At 37.3% G+C, this 20,841-nt stretch overlaps 1 protein-coding gene across 1 annotated transcript in view; it reads right to left on the bottom strand.

Annotated features, from left to right (window-relative positions):
- The window catches only part of LOC111824448 (membrane-associated guanylate kinase, WW and PDZ domain-containing protein 2-like), a gene marked incomplete at both ends in the record, with an annotated part of 49,189 nt that extends 29,563 nt beyond the window's left edge, over positions 1–19,626 (bottom strand). Inside the window, one exon of the mRNA XM_023748552.1 lies at positions 19,444–19,626. Within this exon, the coding sequence (XP_023604320.1) occupies positions 19,444–19,626 (183 nt within the window). The remainder of the gene's footprint in view (positions 1–19,443) is intronic.
- Between the last annotated feature and the right edge of the window lie 1,215 nt (positions 19,627–20,841).

The raw sequence follows: 20,841 nt of genomic DNA on the forward strand, positions 1-20,841 counted from the left end.
TCTTGAAGAGGTAAAAATAAAGAAGTTATATTATGGGATTAAGAAGACAGACTAACACGGCATGTTCACTTTCTAGAAAAACAATTTATATCTTGGTATTGGTGTAGGATTCAAAGTAAGAAATACCATGGAAGTAGCAGCTATGACTTATCATATATATTTATGTGAGAGAATGCAGGATGAACATAGAAAAAGAGCAGAACTTTATAGGACAGAGAATTTTCCAAGGAATTATAATACCATCAACAAAGGAAGCTGGCAGAGGAAAAGAGGCCAAGTATGAAGATAGACTGCAGTTATAATACAAATTGCCCACAGGTAGCCCAGGGGAGCAATGATCCATAACTTTGGTGGTTTAGATTTGGCTTTATTTGTAACAGTTCATCGGTGTTAACAAGGGGCACATGGCCTCCTGGCCCCTGACTGGACTGCTTTTCAGTCTATTGCCTTTTGCTTGGTAACTTTAACTATCATTCTTTGCTCCATCAATTACAGTGATTGTATTGTGTGCCCAAGTCATGCTCCACGATAATGAAATATCTTTATGGCATTGTTTTTTGTCTATGTAGTTTCCTGTGTACATGTTCATTAGAAGCCATAAAATCAAGCTGACTGTGCCTTTGCTGGTGCTGATGTTTTGAATCTATTAGATTGTATTCAACCTGTGGCTGTTTTGTTTAGAGGATAAGACATTGATTCCCCAAGTTAATTGCTGGGCATACCCCTTTACCATGCATAGACTTTATCCAGTCTGCTGATTTAAGCATGCTATATAAAGTCCACATTTTTATACTGGCATTAGTGCAATCTTGTGGTCCACAGTTGGCCATTTATATGATTTTAGAGTTGGAGAGGACTTCAGACATAATCTAACCTACCATCATAATTTTGGGCAGAGGATATTAAGGCAAGAAGCTAAGAAGTTACTTTCCCCAGTTTCCCAGTCATCTGTTCTGGTTACCACTTTGTGTTGTCGGCCACTGGGAATTGTGTTTTGCATTTTGATTTTACCCAACTAAGTGAAATCATTAAGTAACATGACCTCGAATTGAGAGAGACATCATCTGGGCCCTGGACATCTGTGGGTAGAGGACTGACTCATGACAAAATGAATCACATTGGCTGGCGTTTACTTGGCAGGGCTACATACTTTGCCATTTTCCCAGAAATACGAGTTGATGATAGATGGAGTTCATGTACCCGATATTCCTTTTTGTCTTTACAAGCACTGCTGTCTATAGAATTTAGTCCTGCTATTCACACTGGGTTCTTCCTTGGAGAATTTTAAACATTGACCGGGGTTATTATTACTAGCCCATTGAGTCCAAATGAATTACAGAGTTCCTTGCTCATATACACATATCAGTAATAATAGGCCGAGAGAAGACTGTACATTACGCCAGAAGCTCGTTTTAAAGCATATTATCATTCTCAGTCAATTAGCTCAGAGTCTATTATATTCAAATTGCAAACTATTCAAATAAGGATTAAATGCATATTAATATGCTAAGAAATTAAGTCTTCAAAATTAGAGCTTTTTTTCTCTCTTTTGCTTCTAACTCAGTTCTGTCTTTATTCATTTCATTTTAGTAAGTTTTTAACTTTAGAATTAGTTTGCAGGTATACATCCATGTTTTTAATTTACTGAAGAAGTTGTCATCTTTCTCTCTCTCTCCTTCTTTCTCAATGTTGATTTCACTTTGCTTCAACAATTTCCTATACTTGATTTGGCTCACTACAAAACGTTTTCTTCTTTTGAACCTTTGTCCATGATGGAAGATTTACTGTACAATCAATCAGAGAGATATTTTGTTGCATTAGAAGTCTTTGGCTTTAGGCATTTCTACAGATATGTCCCAGAGTATCCACTGGAGAATTTCTTAGTTGTCCATCTATGTTTGAGTGACAAAAAATTATCAATAATACTTTGCTATTTCTTTTTCTTTTAAAAATCAATATTTATTCTGAAAGTTTTACAGTTGCATTAATCAACATACATAATTCAATTAATATAGTAAGCACAATTTCTCTAGAATATGTCACTATATTTAAAAATAGATAATCAGAAATTAACAACAAATGTAAATTACATTTCTTGTTCATATTACCAACAGATCTCTTACAATGTGTTCCCTTTGTCCTTCAAAGCTGTTACTGTGGAAGAAAGAGCTTCAGGACATACAGGTGTCTCGGTTCCCTTACATTTTTTAAGGTGCATTGTGGGCAATAAATAAAATGATGAAAATGGGAGCATAAAAATAAGAATTCATCATTTACATTGCACTTCAGCGTTAAGGCAGGTGCAGAGAATTCCTGCCATTTCACATTGAGGGGATTATAGAAGAAGCTCTTTAAACATTCTGAGATCCTTAAGATGATTTCTACTTGAACTCCAAGTGGTGTTAATGATATTTTCAGAAAGGATGCTGTAGTTAGTTGGCAAGAAAAAGCACTCCATAACCTTTTGTGCATATATCATAAAACAGACTAACAGAATTTTCCACCATTAACCTATCAATAAGCTCTTACAAAACCCACCTATCAATAGGAAATGGATAATTTTGTTTTCTCTGTTTGTGCTTCAGCAGATATTGTAATTAAGCTACATAAAAATCCAGAAGAAGCTATGGAAAACTTGGTTGCAAGCCAAGAGGGATTCAACTAAAAGAAGAAATGTGAAACTTTTTATTAAGAATTTGAGCAGAATTTAAATTCTAACCCCAGAGTGAGTAGATACTGTAAAATCCCTACAGATTTAACAAACTATATAATACAGCAGAAGAGCAATCAGGGATTCTGGCCCCATAACTGCTAAACTGAATCCTGGAGTTTTGTTGAGTGTTTTTTCTCTTTACTTACAAAGTAGGTAAGTTAATATTTTCCCCAACTCTTGCTTCACCCACGATTCTCCAAAGAATACTGAGTTAGCTTTTCTTAAGCAGTTTTGAGACACTCATAAAAGTTCCACATATGAATTATTTGCTTTACTTTTTCCCCAAATGGCATAACACATCTTTTTTTCTTTTTCCTTTCTAAAAACTGTCAGCTCTTTTGGAATTGAACAATGCTGCATAAAACAACTACTGCATATTGATTTTTTTCTCTTACATCTATTCAGGCTGATTTTCCATTCTATAGGTTGGCGGCTGAGCTATTATGCCCTGGTAAAAAGAACTCTTTGAGTGTTAAATAAAAATCCACCTGTCCTTCTTGCCGTCTCCTCACCCTCTGCAGGGGAATCTTCACTCTGGTGAGCTTTCAGAAGATGTGCTGCTGTACCCTGCTGAGCCGGAACAGGAGAGTGTGGGTGATTAAATACCAACAGTGTGCTGTCTCTGTACTAAATGCAGAATTAGCCATTGTCCTGCACCTAATGAGCCCATAATCTAATTAGACAGATTGACAACACCCAGAAGGGAAAAGATCAGAATGCGCATAAGCATAGTAAGTTACAATGGAGAAAGTGGCATATTAAGATGTTTAAGAATATAAAACCACCATAAAACTTGCTTACCACTGAAGCATGTTTTGCAGTTTTCAAAATATTTGAATAGTCTGTCTTATTTATCTTGTACATACTAAAGGTTAACTGAGCAAGTATATCAAATACATACTTGGGTCTTAGATGTAAACAGAGTACGATGCAAATTCTCAGTATTAAACTGTAAACCTCTTCCTGTAATTACTTTTTCTCTGAGGATCTCATTCCTCATTTCAGCATCTGAACTATGTGAGCAGAGAACTTTTCCTCAAAAAAAAAAGACATAAAATATGTTTGAATTGGCATAAAAATGTCAAAGATGTTTCTACCTCCTATGTTGTTTTACGAAAACATCATTCCTCTTGGGATCACTTCTGAAGCAACACTACATTCCTTCATCTGTCCCATACTTGAAACTAAAAAGTACTTATCTCCCATACAGTGGGCTCCCTTTTCATTTTGTTGATGGCTTCTTTTGCTGTGAAGAAGCTTTTTATTTTGATGTAGTCCCATTGTTTATTTTCTTCTTAGTTTCCTTTGCCCTAGGACCATGGTTGGCAAACTGCGGCTCGCGAGCCACATGTGGCTCTTTGTCCCTTTGACTGTGGCTCTTCCTAAGCCTTAGGAGTACCCTAATTAAGTTAATAACAATGTACCTACCTATATAGTTTAAGTTTAAAAAATGTGGCTCTCAAAAGAAATTTCAATAGTTGTACTGTTGATATTTGGCTCTGTTGACTAATGAGTTTGCCCTCCGCTGCCCTAGGAGATGTATCGGTAAACATATTACTACGAGAGATGTCTGAGATTTTGCTGCCTATGGTTTCTTCTAGGACTTTTTGGTTTCATGACTTACATTTAAGTCTTTTATCTATTTTGAGTTTATTCTTGTGTATGGTGTAAGTTGGTGGTCTAATTTCATTTTTTTGCATGTACCTGTCCAATTTTCCCAACACCATTCATTGAAAAGACTATCTTGACTCCATTGTATGCTCTTCCTTCTTTGTCAAATATTAATTGAGTGTGATATCTTGGGTCGATTTCTGTTCCATTCATCTATATGCCTGTTCTTGTACCAGTACCAGGCTGTTTTGATTACAGTGGCTTTGTAGTATAACTTGATATCTGGTATTTTGATCCCTCCAACTTTGTTCTTCTTTCTCGAGATTGCTGTGGCAATTTGGGGGTCATTTTGGTTCCATATAAATTTTTTGAGTGTTTGTTCTAGATCTGTGAAATATGCTGTTGGTAGAGATCAACTGGGGAACTTAAATGCATATATGCATAGCCCATGGACACAGACAATAGAATGGTGGAGGCCTGGGAAAGGTGGGTGAGGGATGGAGGTGGTCAATGGGAGGTAAAAAAGGGCACATCTGTAATACTTTCAACAATAAAGATAAATTTTAAAATAAATAAAAAGTACTTATCTGGGAGAGGTAGTGTAGAATTAGGAACCTGAGAGACCTGCCCTTGAATCCTAGTTTATTACATCTTAGTCTAACTAGTTGGTCTATTTCATGTGTTCATAGATTTTTTTTTACAGATAATAGTTTCATTTGAACCTCAATAATTACGTGAAATCTTAGGATTCTAAGTTTTGTGTTTAGATAACTTGGTTATCTAAATGGCATACTTTAAAAATTACCTCATAGGTTTTTTTCCCAGAAAATTTTGGAAATCTCTTTAATTTGGTACTTTGTAAGAATAAAACTATACTATTTATTGATAAGAATGGTTTCTAGAAATATTTGCTCCCACTCCTCCTGAAATCAATGAATGCTGAGAGCAAAAAAACTGGGGTAGATGGCAAAGAAAAAAACACATGCTGTTGTAAAATATTATGCATTCTGTGTATTGACCTTAAAATTTTATTTTTAACCAGTCATATAGGAGTTTGTAAGATAAGCAGACAGAGGTATATAAGTTTATGAAAGGGGAACAGATTTTTTCTTCTATCTAGAACTTTCCCTTGATGCCTTTCTTCATTAATAAAAATGTGGACTTTGTTTTACAAAATAAATTCAACATACTACACACACACACACACACACACACACACACTGCTCATTATAAGTCTGGGCCGGGGTGGAGAGGCAGGTAGGAAAGAAGCATCATGATATCACACCTGAGAGATGGTGACTTTCCGAGTCAAATGGGTCACCTTCTCACAAGAGCAGAAGCACCTGAGAAGTGATTATTCAGACCCTGATGAAACCTCCAGTTCTGGGGAGCTGACTATCCTCCTGGGAGGTAGCAGCACAGTGGTCACAAATGGGTGTGACTCTCAGCCTTACTAGGTGCTGGTGGTGTGAGCGTGGGCTGGTTTCTTAACTTTTCTGAACTTAAGTTTCCTACCCCACAAGTTACTGTAGAGATTAAATCAGATGTTATAGATTAAGAATTTGACACAATGACACCGAACTCTCAATGAATGTGTAGTATTATTAGTTAGACAACTCATCTCAATATAGGGTAGTTCTTCCATTAAGATATTTTTTAAATAAAGAATCAAAATCTGTCTCTGTGTAATTTTCACCCATTTTTGGTTGTTCTCCTACTTGGAAAGACCTAGAAGAACTTGATGGGAAATAAGGTTGCTCCTTCTTCCTTTAGGCAGCGACTCAATGTCTGAAGCACTTTGTACTCCCCATGCTGTACGTAGGCTTTGGCATGTAATTCGCTCCCTTTCCCACACCACTGAGTTGTTAACAGTATAGACTTTTCCAGCAATATAACATGAATTCTATTGCTACCACTTCCTCTGGAAAAGGAATAAAAATGAGAATCATAAATAAAACACTCAACAAAGAAAACATTAATTATGGAATTGAGAACTTGTCTTAAATGGGAGACAGTTTATACTAGTAGATGTGAATCTTACTAACATAAACTTTATACAGTATAAGCCTTGTTCCCATATTAACCTAACAGCCTCATTTCTTACGACTTGAGTTGTTAAAACATTCTAACTAGGTTAAAACACTCCAAACTCGCTTCTTCTGTACTAAAGGCAGCATAGTCCATCTAGTTACTTAAGCATGAAATCCAAACAAGCATCTCATCTAGGGGGTAGGGAATAAAACAGGAAGTAGTCCCCCCCCGCCCCCCCACACAGTTACTATTTTCATCTCCTTTTCCCACTCTTTAATGATAGCATGGGATAATTCTTAGCTCTTAAGTCATTTTTTGTTACAGTATGTCCACCTTGTAAAGCCTCAACTTCAAATTTGATTTCAGTATCTTTTCTTCCTACCCTCTGCAGGGCTTATACTGGGACCTTGGCTGCTTTGAGGTGGGTAAGGCATGGTCTGCTTCTGAGTCACTATCTCTTTCCCCCTTTATTCTACAAGATCTTGTTCTTCCAGTGTGTGATGCAGAGGGGAAGGCTTTTTCATGTAACTGGCTTTTGCATTTGACTGCTTTTCGTGTTGGTGGTGGCTGCTTGTGTAGTGAATGATAAGTGGCCACTGCAGTGGCAGGTATCAGTGGCTGGCTTGCTCCATCCTGGGGTTGGTACTTAAGCTTGACCTCTTTTATCTCTGCTGGCTCCTGCCCCATTGGAGCGCTGCTCAGCCTCTTGATGCTGGGTTATCCTTGCCCAGCACGCAGCTCTCTGGAGTGGTATTTTGAAGATATCTGGCTCAAGTCAAGCTTTCTTCCCCATGATCACTTCAACCATGAACTCAGGTAGCCTTGCCGTGCCCAGTACTGGGCTGTCGTGGTTTCATGGCTATGTCTTCTCTCTCTCTCTCTCTTGCCATCTCTTTCCAATTCACTTCTTTCCTATTCTGATTGGCAAAGGAAGTAAGTCCACTGCCTAAGCAGATATCCAATTAAGAAACCAAACCACCATCTCCCCTGCTTATAAGCAACTCCAATTTCAAGGACTGATTCCCTTAGAGCCTTCTCCCTCACTTAGATTGAGAAGGCACCTTCCCTTTCTCATGGGGACGGTTGGATCACCTCTCAACACAAGCACTGTATCCCACATAAGAAAAAGGTTTTCTTTTCTCTTCTCCAGCTTCTGTTTATATAGACGAGATTGAGAAGAGAGGAGTTGATAATTCCACAGTAGCCCTGAGGGAGGTTATGGGCGCTAGAGCCATGCTATGAAAAGTACCACTCAACATTCCATTATGAAATTTGTTGAATAGATGAATGAGCAAATGGACATATCTATTTTCAATGATTACTAATAGGTGGGACTACTGATGCTGTGCAATGAGGTGCTAGGTGGATTGTGAACCAGAACAAGACCAGTCTGCCATAGAAGTTTAATAGAAAGACCAGGACTTCTGTCCCATGACTCAGTTCAGCCTGCCATCTTTGTATGACCTCCGCTTGCCTTAGCAGGGTGTGTGTTCATAACATTAATTAATAATGCCACTGCACACATCAATGAGAGAACTGGAGAATTACTACGGAAAAGCAGTTTTGTATTTTTTAGAATTTGCAACTCTGAATGGGGAGGAAATGTCATTTCTGCCAGAGGCGCAGTATCCTGCTCTGGTCTGATGTAAACTCATTGTCAGGCAATCCCAGAAACTGCCTGCGCTAGCCTCTGGCAAAATGTTTCCTTTTCAGAGAAAAATGTCACCTTTTCTCTAGGAAATGGCAGGTGGTTATTTTTTTTCCAAAGGAAAAATGACCTTTGCATTTTGTTTAAAAAAATTGTCAAGGACTCGCCTTGCTAAAAACACTGAAAACAATTCCACATCTTTTAGTTTGTACTTGAGGTTCTACTGTGTACACTCTGATATTAAACCTGTCACCACTGATAAGGCCTGGAGGTTAATGTCATGACCAGAACATCCTGGCACCTTGTTTTCCAGAAATGTCCACAAGGACAGATTCTTGTAACTCCAGCCCTTTGCTGCGTCTAACCCCAACACACACATGTGCGCGCGCACACACACACTTTCACCTCATTATGCTAACACTTCAAAGCTTTGATGTTCCAATCCAAGACCACAATCTTATACAAGCCCATCAGAAACTGCTCTGAAAAAAAACAAACACTGGTTCTGTTACATAATTAGTCTACCACCATGCTTAAAGTATGTGAAGTGTGTCATCTTAAATTTAGAATTGTGGCAATCGAAGTTGGGTTTTCCATGCAAAAACCTTCACTCTCTCATAAGAAAATGGGAGGGCATAAATCCAGTATTCTTTTATTCTAGTTGGGTGAGAAAATAGGAAAGGAAAACAACAAAGAAGCAAGAGGAGTGAAAATTTTAGGACCCAACATTTTAAAACAGAGAAGGAATACAAAGGTGGTGACATGGAGAAAGACAGGTCTAGGTTATTAACCTTGATTTCACAAAACAAAGTTCTCACTTCTTTTGTCAATATCTCATACATGTGGGATGTTTTCCTTTCTGACACCAGTCTCACCATTAAGAAATGCACAGTTCACCTTACAGTGCTGGATTTTCTTGAACAAAGTAGTAAATTAGATGATGACACAGATTTACCATGTGTGCCCTTGTCAGTTCATGCAAATCCTCAGCTGGGGCATGTGAGAGGCACATTAATTACAACAGATACAGGAATCATGTTTCTGCATCTGCAGCAGTTTTGATATTTGCAGACTCCAGCGCACTCCATCTCTAACTTCACTGGCAGCTTGCAAAAACCAGCAGAATTACACTTACAGACAAAGGTCTGCAGGGTAATTTGTCTCCTATTGACTTGAGAGAAGTCTTCTCATTTAGAATGCTAAGGGGCTTATAATTATGAACTAAGACCTAAGACTTAGCTGATGAAACAAAGGCAAGTTTCTGGCCTCTTTTTTCTGACTTACACTGCATATATGATGATATGTATATGCATGTATATATGTAGATAAACTAGTCATTGAGCACTTATAAGGCCACATGATAATCTGTAGAACTATGTACCAACACTCTATATAGATATTTAATTCAGGTAGTATTAAAATTTATCTTAATAGAAACATTTACCTTGACGCATACATTTTCCAACAATCTTATCCTCCTTAGACTTCCTTTTTGTTTGTTATGATTTGGTATTAAAAGCTTTTATGTTTGAAGTTATAATATACAAAATGAGAAACCACCATTTAACACATGAAGATTAGGTTACTGACTTCTCTAAAATGTGTCTAGAAAACAGGAATTAGGATCCTATGGCATGACTAAGTAGCACCCAGCCCAATTTTTAGACATCAAATTCCCTATTTTAGCTACCAGTCTACTAACAGAATAAGAGTTGTCAACATAGCACCACAATTCTGAAAAATTTCTGATTATCTCCTTTAAATAAAAAATTATTTAAAGAAGCAGGAGTTGTTTCATCATCAAGTATTCTGCATTGAATTCAATGCAGAATCATTTCATTCCAGGTTCCAATGGGCAAACATCCTAATCTGTTCATACATTTTTTTTTCATGTATCTATCACTCCCAGAATACTAAAGCTTCCTCTATCGAAAGATAGTCTTATAAATACTAATTATGGCTACCAATTTTGAGTGATTCCATGTGTCATGTCCTATTCTAAGTACTTTATATGTAATAAATCATCTGATTAGATGTTTGGTTAAACTAGACAAAGTAAAGCTTACCTAATTCTCCAAAGAGAACATAAATAATCATAGGGGGATTTAAGATTATTACAACAAATCTTATGCCTCCATAGTAATCCATGTAAGCAAATCAGTGCTGCATGAAAAGATTCATTCAAACGTTCAATCAACTAGTTGAATATTTGCCATATATCTGGTAATGATCAAGTGTACCTAATCTTAGAGAGCTTATAGTCAGGTGTGGGGTGGGGGTGGCATGAAAAAAATAGCAAGAGTGTATAATTTAGCTGGGGGAGGGAGCAGATAAAAATAAACACCTTCTATAAAAAGCAGATTATTTCCAGGTAAACCAGAGGCTCAATTTCATTAGTTAATGAAAAGAGAGTAGTAGGAACTGAATGAATCTGACATAATCTACAAGAATACATATGACAACCCAGACACCAGAATCTGGTAAATATTTGTAACTAGTTAGAATCTTTTGTTCATTTATAAGCAAAAGAATTGGTGACCCTTGCCCCAGACCTAGTTAAACTGATAAGAACTTTTAAAATGTGTTTAGATAATACCTTTATTTGAAATAAATCTAACGTAATCTGATCACCTTTCACTAATATACTGATTGACCAACCCCCTCCTCCACAGAGTAGCTATAAAAAGATAACTTTAACCCCATAATTTCCTATCCATTTCCATTAAACTTAAATAATAAGCTTTCAGATTTTAAAAATGCCAACTTCAAACTTAGTAAGGGTCCCCTAATGACATCCCTAGTGTAATAATGTCTAGCACCATTCTGAGTTCTGCTCTTACCCTGAATGAAGGTCCCACCCACTTTCTCCTTTAGTTCCTAGGAGGGCCAGTGAACCTGTACTGTAAATTGATATAAAGCTTTTGTGCAGAAAAACTTAAAAATAACAGTGATAAAAGTACACTTAAGCACATTGACTTCCATGACATTAATGGGTACAATGGTTGTGAACATTGTAACTTAATCACTGTGTGACATATCCAAAGAGATACCAATAGTAAAACTAGAAAAAAATTAAAGCAACAAACTTTGCTATATCTGTGCCACTGTGGGAATCGACTCCTTAATTTTGGGGCCAAGAAGAGAACTAGGATTGGAGCTGTATAGTAGTTATCCCTTCTCCTGTGAGCATGTAGCTAGACTCTGATTTTAAATGAAGAGGGCATACAGAGCACTGCACAAGGCAGTTACTAAAAGAGAAAAGCAAGAAATGCGCAAAAAAAGAGGTACTGCAGTAGAATTTATTTGGGTGACAAAGGCCTCTAAAAACACTAGATGAGTTATTGATGAAGCATAACATGATTTTAAGACTTGGTACAACAAATGTTTTAATCCTTTCAAGCGATTTGTTTTGCGGCTGAAATTGTGTTTTGTCAACCATGACACCTGTATCACCTATCATCGGAAGGAAGAGAGTGGGTATAAAGTGTTTAGTGTGGCACTCGCTCTTGCTGTGAGATGTTTGTTATTGATCTGAAAGACACATCACCAGCAGAGGAGACATTAAGTATTTGGACAAAATGAAGTGAGGTTTTGCTATTTAGGTGTGCTTAGAAAAAAGTCAAGAATAAGTATATTGACAAGCTAAACAAGCACGGTTTATTTCATCTTTACTGGAGATATTAGTATTGGCCAGCTGGCTAGAAATTCAGATCTATTTTCTGGCTTTTATAGAGCACAAGATGTTTTCTTGTAGCATCCAAAGTTCATAAGTATCTCAAAAAGCAAAAATGATGTTAAAATCAAGAGATTATTTAGAAAACTATCTAACATGGTTCTGAGTCTGAATATTTTGCGAGTTCTTACAAACTGAATTGCTTCAACCACCTCCTTTATTTTTATTAGAAAGATAGAGCTAGAGACCTAGTGATTTTACTGTTCATCACCTCTGGATGTGGTATATAATTCATTATTACTTATTCACAGCATGGTAAGAGAACTGGAAGGCAAAAAATTATCAACACTTCTGTTTCAAAAAATTGTGAGAAGGTAGAGTGCCCATGAAAGTAAAAGATCTTTTTCTCAGGGAAGTTTGAACAAAGTCAAGGAATTCAGAAACAGAAACATGGGGCCTAGTTTCCCTCCCTTTGAATGTGGACTGGCTTGTGACCTGCTATGATCAATAAAAGGGGTGGAAGTGATGTCGTATTGGGTCCAGGCTCGGCCTTAAGATGCTTGACACTTTTCCCTTTGCTTTCTTAGAACCCTAAGCCACCATGTTGAAGCATCCATCGTACATAAAAACTGCTGTTTGAAATTTTAACCCTGCATTTTGGCTTCTGTAATGCTCACTGGCTTAAATAATAAGGAAAATAAGACTACCCCCATTTCAGAGAGGCCATTAAACCTTCTCCAGACAAAGTTATCATTGCTGGCGTCAGGCCGAGCCTTTGGTCGAGGTCTCAAAGCCCCAGCACATAGGGGCTCTTTAAGAACTTGCAAAGGGAACCGGAAAAACCCCATATTTGGGAGACAAAGAAGGTAAAATGGTATAAATACAGGAAACTTCCTGTGTGATTTCGCCCAGAATTTGAGAGACATTTTCCTCTGGGCCCGCGTCTAATAATAATAAATGTAACTCCATCTCTCTAAGCGTTGCTTGGTTCTTCTCCAGTTTTTCTGTAACAATGGAAAGCAGTTCAGCCACCCTGTTGTTGATACCATGTGGAGAGAGAGAGGCCCTGTCATCCCTTAGGAGTCTCATCCATCCCAGCTGAGGCATCAATGTGAGTGAAGCCGCCTTGCACACCTCAGCCCCAAGAGATGACTAGATGATGCAGCTGCATGAGAGCCCCAAAGTGAGCCTAGTGGTGAGAACCACCCCGCTGATCCCCAGCAAGAATGTAGAGCCAGGAGCAAACATTTGATTGTTCTTTTAAATCACTGAGCTCTGATGTAGTTTGCTATGCAATAATAGAAAACTAAATAGATGTTTCAAGTAATAGAAAAATTCCGTTTCTCTGATTAGTTCATTTGCTTCTGGCAATTGAAAGAACCATCTAGTGTACCACCTAAATGTGAACACTTGGCTATGGAGGTGCAGAGAGTTGAAGAACTGGATGACTCACTAAGACATTTTCGTAAGGCAGCCAGTCAGGAAGAGAGCAGTCATGGGGAGAGACAGTGTGTGCTTATGTGCTCAACATTCACAGGAAGCCTGATCTGAATATAAGTTGGTTATGAGGTGGTGGGAAATAAGATACAAGAAACATATTTAATTATTTCTTATGCTTTCTTACACATATAGGTAGCTCTTCCTCAGGAGATGGTTAGTTAACAACCACGGAATTTTATTAAACTGTTAAGGAGATAATACTGGTTGGGAAGAATAAAAAAACGTTGGTGTGGGGGGAGGTAGAAAACCATTGGGTGGCCATTAAGTAGAGAATCAATACGGAAGGGCCAGCCTGAAGAGGGGCAATAACCGTCACATTGATAGCTCAGCAGCCATCTGCCCACATGGCATTTCCGACCTCAGGTTAATCTGTGCTGTTCCTTAGAGAGCAAAAGGGGAACCATGACTTCAGATAATGCAGTTATGGAATAGGATATCCCAAAACAGTGTTAAAATCTTTGAAGAATGAGAAATCCTCATAGCTCCATGTGCTAGACCGATATGAAAGGTGGACATAAAGATTAATTAGTTTGTTCTATGTGGTAGGTGTCTTCAGTTTCCACCCCAATGGTCAGTCCCCAGAAATATTCATAAGCACTTCTTCAAAGCAATGCTGAGCAAAGGGTTGACTGACAGAGGGTCAGATAGGGCAGAGAATGTTTACTAGGCTGTACGGTAGGTGGGAGGAGTGTCTTCTTGCCACCACCACACGCCGTGGTTCTCAGGTCAGTGGGCCTAATAGTGCAGATTCTAAGACTTCTAGTTCAAGATGACAGACCAAACACACATGGCTTTAACAGAGACTGTAAAATGAATAAACCCACAGCAATGATGAGAACCTGAGAGATGTCATTATCTGACACAGAGAGAGGCTCATAGAAGGCAAGGATTTCAGAATATGAAATGCCCATTAAAGCATGACAACTGATGTATTATGGCATTGGAAGGCATATTCTAGAGCTGGGGTTGGCAAACTATGGCCCACGGAGCAAACCAGCAGCTGTCTGTATTTGTAAACATATTTTCAATGGAACAAAGACATACCCATTTACTTATATATTGTCTGTGGCTGCCTTCATGACAGAGTTAAATAGTGGTGACAGACCACTGGGCCCACAAAACCTGAAGTAGTTACTATTTGACCTTGTTCTGGTGTGTTATTGGTGGGGAGGGAAACATGGACCAGAAGGACTCTCCGTTGCTCTGCAGAACCCTACAAAGGCTCAGGATTAGGAAACAGCAGATACAAGTACATACAGATCTGCCCTGCGATACCTGCAGGACTCCCACCACCTACCCCAAATCAGAGGGTGAGGGTGTCTCTGAAAAAATGGCCCCATTTAACAGGCTTTCATATTCTGTCCCTACCTGATAACCCCTGGTAAATTCTGAGCAGCCTTCAAACTCTGCCACAAATACAACTTTGCCGTGTTTCACTCTAAATGTGGACCACTGAGGATCACAAGACAGATGAGGACTGTGCTCTAGTGAAATGAGCAACCAGGGAGAAAGAGGATGTGGATATGAATAACAGTGGACTCTGTTTGGGAGAGACACAATGGACATTTCCACGTGCCAGCTGTATAATAGGCCTGGGTAGGAGTAAGAGGACAAAAAACTGCCCAGAATAAAAAAAAAAGAGATCCTCTAGTCTAGAGGACCTAAAATGATGGTGCTTTGAGGGGAAAAAAACTATTATCTTTAAAAAAAATACAGCAAAAAAAAAAGAAAAAAAAGAAAAGAAAAAGTGAAACTTCAGAAATGTGTTTAGAGGAAAAGTGTATTAGTGTACACCACTGGGGTCAGGGAACAAGCTTACAAAGCGGTGGTAACGCAAAGACTATATAAATATTAAAATTAGTTGCAAAACTCTATTGGGAGAATGTTTGTAGGGCAGATGGGGGATAAGAGAGGTAAAGCTTCATTTATTTCTAAAAGGAAATACTATAACTATGTCAAGTCTAAAACTGTTAAATCAAGACAACAGTATAAACACATTAATTAGAGGTGTGAAAATAGTTACCAAAAAAAAAAAAAAGAAAACCCATGTAAAAAAATACAAACTGATCAGTGCCTCTGGGATATGAGCCTGGAAGGTACGAAGGGGCAGGGCAGGAAATATTGTATGGATTGTAAATATTTTGATGTCTTTGTGCACATACTGATTTGGCAATTTTTAAAAGTATATAAATGCACATGCCCAAAAACCAGTTCCAGAAATTTGGAATCAGTAGACGTGGGGACACAGGAATATGCATTTTAAAAAATCTCCCCCAGACATTCTGACAAAATCATTCGTATGCCTCTGCTTCTAGAAACACAAATAAAGAGGTAGCAACCAGTGAAAGAGCAGTGACATCGATCTGCCAAATGGAGAAATGCCAGGAGCTGTAGGAGGTCAGGATGTTGGTCTCTCAGACAGCTTCCTGCCACTTCACTAATAAAACGGATCCACCTTATAAGGAGACACATAAAAATGAATAGGTTACAAGTGACCTCATCATTCTACAGGAGAACTTTACCAATAGGTCAGCTTTTCTCCCTCTTATATTTGTTGAAAATCAAAAGCCTTGATTCAAAAATTAGCCTGGGGAAAGACATGAAACCTTATGTAACGGGGGAAGCTTTGTAACGGAAGCATGTTGGAGCAACTCTTTCAATCTTGATTTTTTAAATAGTTGCAAGAATGCTATCAGGATCTCTGGTGCCTACAAATGCTTGCAGAATACTTACTAGTAATAATCAGAAGTAGGATGGTTTCTGGGCACTATGGTAACTTTTAGGAAAGCTGCTTCTGGAACATGATATGACGACTGGGGATTGGCTCAGTTAGTTGTCCAAAAGCAGGGAGGAGCACAGTATCGTCATTTTCTCTGTTCTCTACCCCTTCCCAGGACTCAGTGCTGACTGAGAAAGAAAGAATTCCCACCCCACCCTTGTTTCTATTCTGCAGGATCCTAGGTCAACTTTTTGGTAGAGTGGATTTTTCTTAATGTCCACACAAACTATTGACATCTCTTTGCCTAAATTAGAGATCATCTAGAGCTAGAAGAGTTGATTAAAATATTTTCATGCTATCTCAATGTCAAATGAGACTCCTCACCTTTTTATAACTTTATTAACTAAATGTATCAGGGTGACATTGGTTAGTACCAATGATTTATTGTTTATATCTGTAGTGACTATTAATTTTGTTAATTTTTGAGGTTCATTTACAGATGAAATCATTACAAAAGGGACATTTTTATCCCTAACATGCATTTGTCTTTTTAATTTCATCCAGAACCTGGAAAGCTGGCTTCTTTTTGCTTCAACGGTAAGCTATTGGCCCGATTACTCTGACTAGGCTATACAGTGGGATTCAGCCAATTCAAATTTCACTTAATTTCTAAGAGCATCCATCCTCCATCTATCCATCCAGTACTAGTAAGCACCTGCTATCTGCCTGGCACTGTCAGGATAACAAGTAAAGAAAAAAATCATAGGGTATATCTCTATGCTTAATTGGTTGAAAGTTTATGAGAAAGGTTTTATACATAGGTATGTGTACATTTGTGATATATATGTTTTTAAATTTGATTCTATACTGTTCTTTGATGTTTGTCTGAATAGTTCATGTTTACAAGTTATAGTTATTGTTTTACTAGATACTTCCCATGAACATTCACTGAAGGTAAAATATTAGTGTAAATCTTTTTCTAGGCATCCTCCCAACTGGGCCTTTGCATATGCTGTTTCCTCTTCAGATAGCTCTCCTCACTTGTCCACCCAACAACTGTCTATTCATCATCCAAAAGTCTGTCAGGCATCGTTTCTGAGTCCTTCCCTAAGCACTTCCCGGTTGAATCGGTCACCCTTTCCTGTACGCTGTTTCTGGACTTTGCACATATTTCTATTATTGCATTGATATAAATATTCATTGACATGCCACTCATTATTCAAGCTTCTTGAGGATAGAAACATTTGTCTCTTCATTTTTGCATCCTCAATAATTAATGGAATGCCTGGCACAGACGGCTAGTCACTAAATATTAGCTCAACTAAACTGAGGAGCCATTCCCTCTATTATAATGTGTGGATGCCACAGAAATGTGTTCACATTTTATTTTAAATTATCTCAAAATTTAAAATAAACATTTTTGAATAAATAATAAGCAGCAGATTTCAATCTTTATTAAACTCTTTTCTAATGAGAGAAATTCTCATCCTTACAAAAGACTAATAAAATTATATAGCCAATAGCATGGTTTTTATAGATTTATCCTATTCTTATGTGACAATTACTTGTTTATATATACAAGGCTCCTCTTAGACATAAACTCCTGGAGAACTGGGACCTGGTCATATCCATTTTTGTAGTTCTGGTATACTACAATGACTAAGAAGAGCTTAGCAGGTTGAATTAATAAATAGAGGAAAAAATATGAGACAGTAAATAGAATTAAATCTTAGGCTCTTCTTTTTCTATTAGAACCTGTTTTGTGATTATCTTGAAAAAAAAAACTTCATAAACTCTACATAAAACTTTGGCATTGTTGTTGAATAAGGCTAGCTTAGACAGTGTGGGTGTAGCAAACTAGGAAAACAGGTAGGAAGGGGAAAAGCTTAGCTGTGCAAATATATTAATTTTATTTTGTCTTTTAAATTTACAGTGAAAGAGGTCTTTTCTAGTTTTAAAACACGGAGGGAGGGTTGGGTCAGAGGGAAAAAAGTCACTGTATTCTTTATCATGAAAAGGAAGAGGTTTGTTAAACATTTCACTGAAGTTCAAAAGCTTTGGAGATCTTTCCCCCTCAGGTAAGATGACATTGTTTCCATAGTTTCCTCTTATTCTAATCGTGGGCATGAGAATGATTTTTAGTTGAGTCATTTGATGTTTCTCTGTGATTTTTTGGCAACATAAAGGTGTGGCTCTCTAGTGAAACAGCGCCAGGTGAATCAGTAGAGTTGGACACACTCTAGCTCACCCTTGCAGAAAATTATGTACACAATTTTTCACAACAGTAGTGCTTGAAAACACTAGTTAGTTTTGAAACTTCACTCAACTTTTCAGGAGATAAAGCCTCTATTAAATGTGTTATAACTCACGAGTGAGTGGGAATGACAAATGTACTCATTAGGTGACCCTGAAAAGAAACAATTTCTATAGAAACCACTTAGGAATTGGCAATGAAGCACCGGTCATTTTTGAAAATAAAAATTCCAGATGAATATCTCAATTTTATGTTGTTTCTTCATACACAAAACACTTTAAAATCTATGGAATCACAATTTATAAATCTATAGACCATACAAAAGACGTAACTTTTCCTCAAAAGTAATTTTCTGCTTTGTGTATCTACGAGAACCCATTGACTTTCACAAGTTTATATAATAAATAAAATCAATCTTGTGAAAAATGTGAAATGGTGATATAGTTCTTTGGAGTATAGTTACTACACTTTATAATACTCTAAGGCATGTCATAAACAACACTCACAATTCTCAAATCAGTATTTTAAATACACAAGATCAAATTTGATTTCTTCTTTTTTTCCTGCATAAGTATTTATAAACTATGGGACTAATCCAAGGTCATGGGCCAGGTAGAAGAATTTAAAATTAGAATGCAAAATCAGACTTAGTTCATTACTTTTTTCTTGACCTCTGTGCACCTTTCATATTTTATAATTTTTAGCCTTCGCAATTTGCCTCTGCATTTCCATGCTAAATTAATTTTGAATATAATTTGATAGACATCCAAGTAACTGCATATGAAAATTAATTCATAAGGACTAGAGAAAAGAATCTATATATTAAAGCATATGGGGACATAGAAAGATGAATACCACTTAAAATTTTTTTTCTATGAGATAAGCATGAATATTTAAATATATAACCTGGGCAATTCAGCATGAGAATACTACAAGATTGATACATATTAAAAATATCAATGGCTGAATATAAGCTAGAAAACTATGAAATGTTAATCACATCCCTAAGAAGAAACTCTAGAATTAAATTAGAAAAGTGTCAATCTCAAGAGTCCACTGAATCCAGCAAAGAGAAGGGGCAGTCTGAAAAATGTGGCCAAAATGACATTTCAAGCCGTTTCCAAAATACTTCAGTGTGATCCTCTTAAAATTAGGAAAAACAATTTGTGGTTTTCCTCAAGTTAAGTGACCTTTGACCCTCAAATTAAGAACACAGAAAGAAGCTCCTCATATTTTGCCGTAGAAAAAAAAGATGTTGCACAACGATGTTCTCAAACAGCACTTAGGAACTTACCTGTCTCCATTTTCCCGTCCTGAGCTGCGGGCCCATCCGGAATCACACTTTTCACCTGCAGAAACTCGTCGGGCTCATCTCCACCAATGATGGTAAATCCAAATCCCATGTTGCTCTTTTTCAGGGTGGTGCTGAGGAATGTTCCCTTCAACTGGGATGCATCCCGGGTGAAGAGTGGCTTTTCTACGTTGGCCAATATAAGTTAAAAAAGAAAAAGCGTGTTAAGGCAAGTTCTCACCCGGGGAAAGCGAGCTGCTGAGCAGCCATCCCGGGATAAATGTGCGGTCTCCCACAGTAAGTGCAAGCAGCGGGGAGGTGCTGGAGGGGCAAAGCTCGCAGTACTGCCTCCAAACATAGAGCAGTCCAAGCATCCAGGGAAAGGTAGAAAAGCTGCTTGATTTGGAGAGAGATTTTTTGTTGTGAAGTCCATGTTTTCATTCACTAAAGTAGCCCTTCTTGGGCTTAAAAAGAGCTGAATCAACATGCCATCAGCGGATAAAGAGGAGCCCAGAGGTTTCTGGGTACGTTCCTCTTGCTCTAAAAGTGTCCAGGTAGGAGACTGTAAGTGTCTGGTCCTGCACAAAACCTTGAAACCGAAATGGATTATTTTGGTTTCAAAAGAATAGAAGCTGTGGAATGTTGCCACCAAGTCACAACATCTAAATTGTTTAGAAAAAGTACCTGGATGTGGGACTGAGTTAACTTATGCTAATGAGATGCTATAAAGATAAGCAGATAAATCAATTTTTACTGGCCTGATAGTGTTTTAGGATACTCTAAAATGTGAACAAAAAAGGCAAGCCAATATTTCTAGATAAAATTATGAATGTAAAGGTAACACATTTTGTAACAATATGTTGACACATTCAAATCATATATGTAAATAATCAGAACAGAACTTGAATCCACTCTTATAGGTTTGACCATTAATTTGTTATATAATATGCTTTTGCAGCTATGATCTGTAATAAATATTTTCCTAACAATATATTAAATGCTTTAAAAATAATAGTCACACTAGGAAGCCGAATTAATATATTTTCAATGCTATCACAATCAAGTATGATATGTACTATATATATATATATATATATATATATATATATATATAGTTGTTATAGTTTGGTTGACATGATTTGATAGTTGGATCAGCAAAACTATACATGGTAACTCAGTTATGTATTTTCTATGATACTTTTGCTATTGTTACATTTTTGGGGATATGTAATGGACATACTACAAAATAATGAGTATATTTGAATTTTACTTGGTCTATTACACATCACAGATATCTCTGTGAAAAATAGAGAAAGGCTTCTTTAAAAATAAAAACACACAAATGTAATCTTGTCACTGAGGTTTCCTTTATGAAAGCAACGTTTACAGCTGGAGACCTTA

Source organism: Myotis lucifugus, unplaced genomic scaffold (assembly GCF_000147115.1).
Source record: "Myotis lucifugus unplaced genomic scaffold, Myoluc2.0 scaffold_1531, whole genome shotgun sequence".
Lineage (NCBI taxonomy): Eukaryota > Metazoa > Chordata > Mammalia > Chiroptera > Vespertilionidae > Myotis > Myotis lucifugus.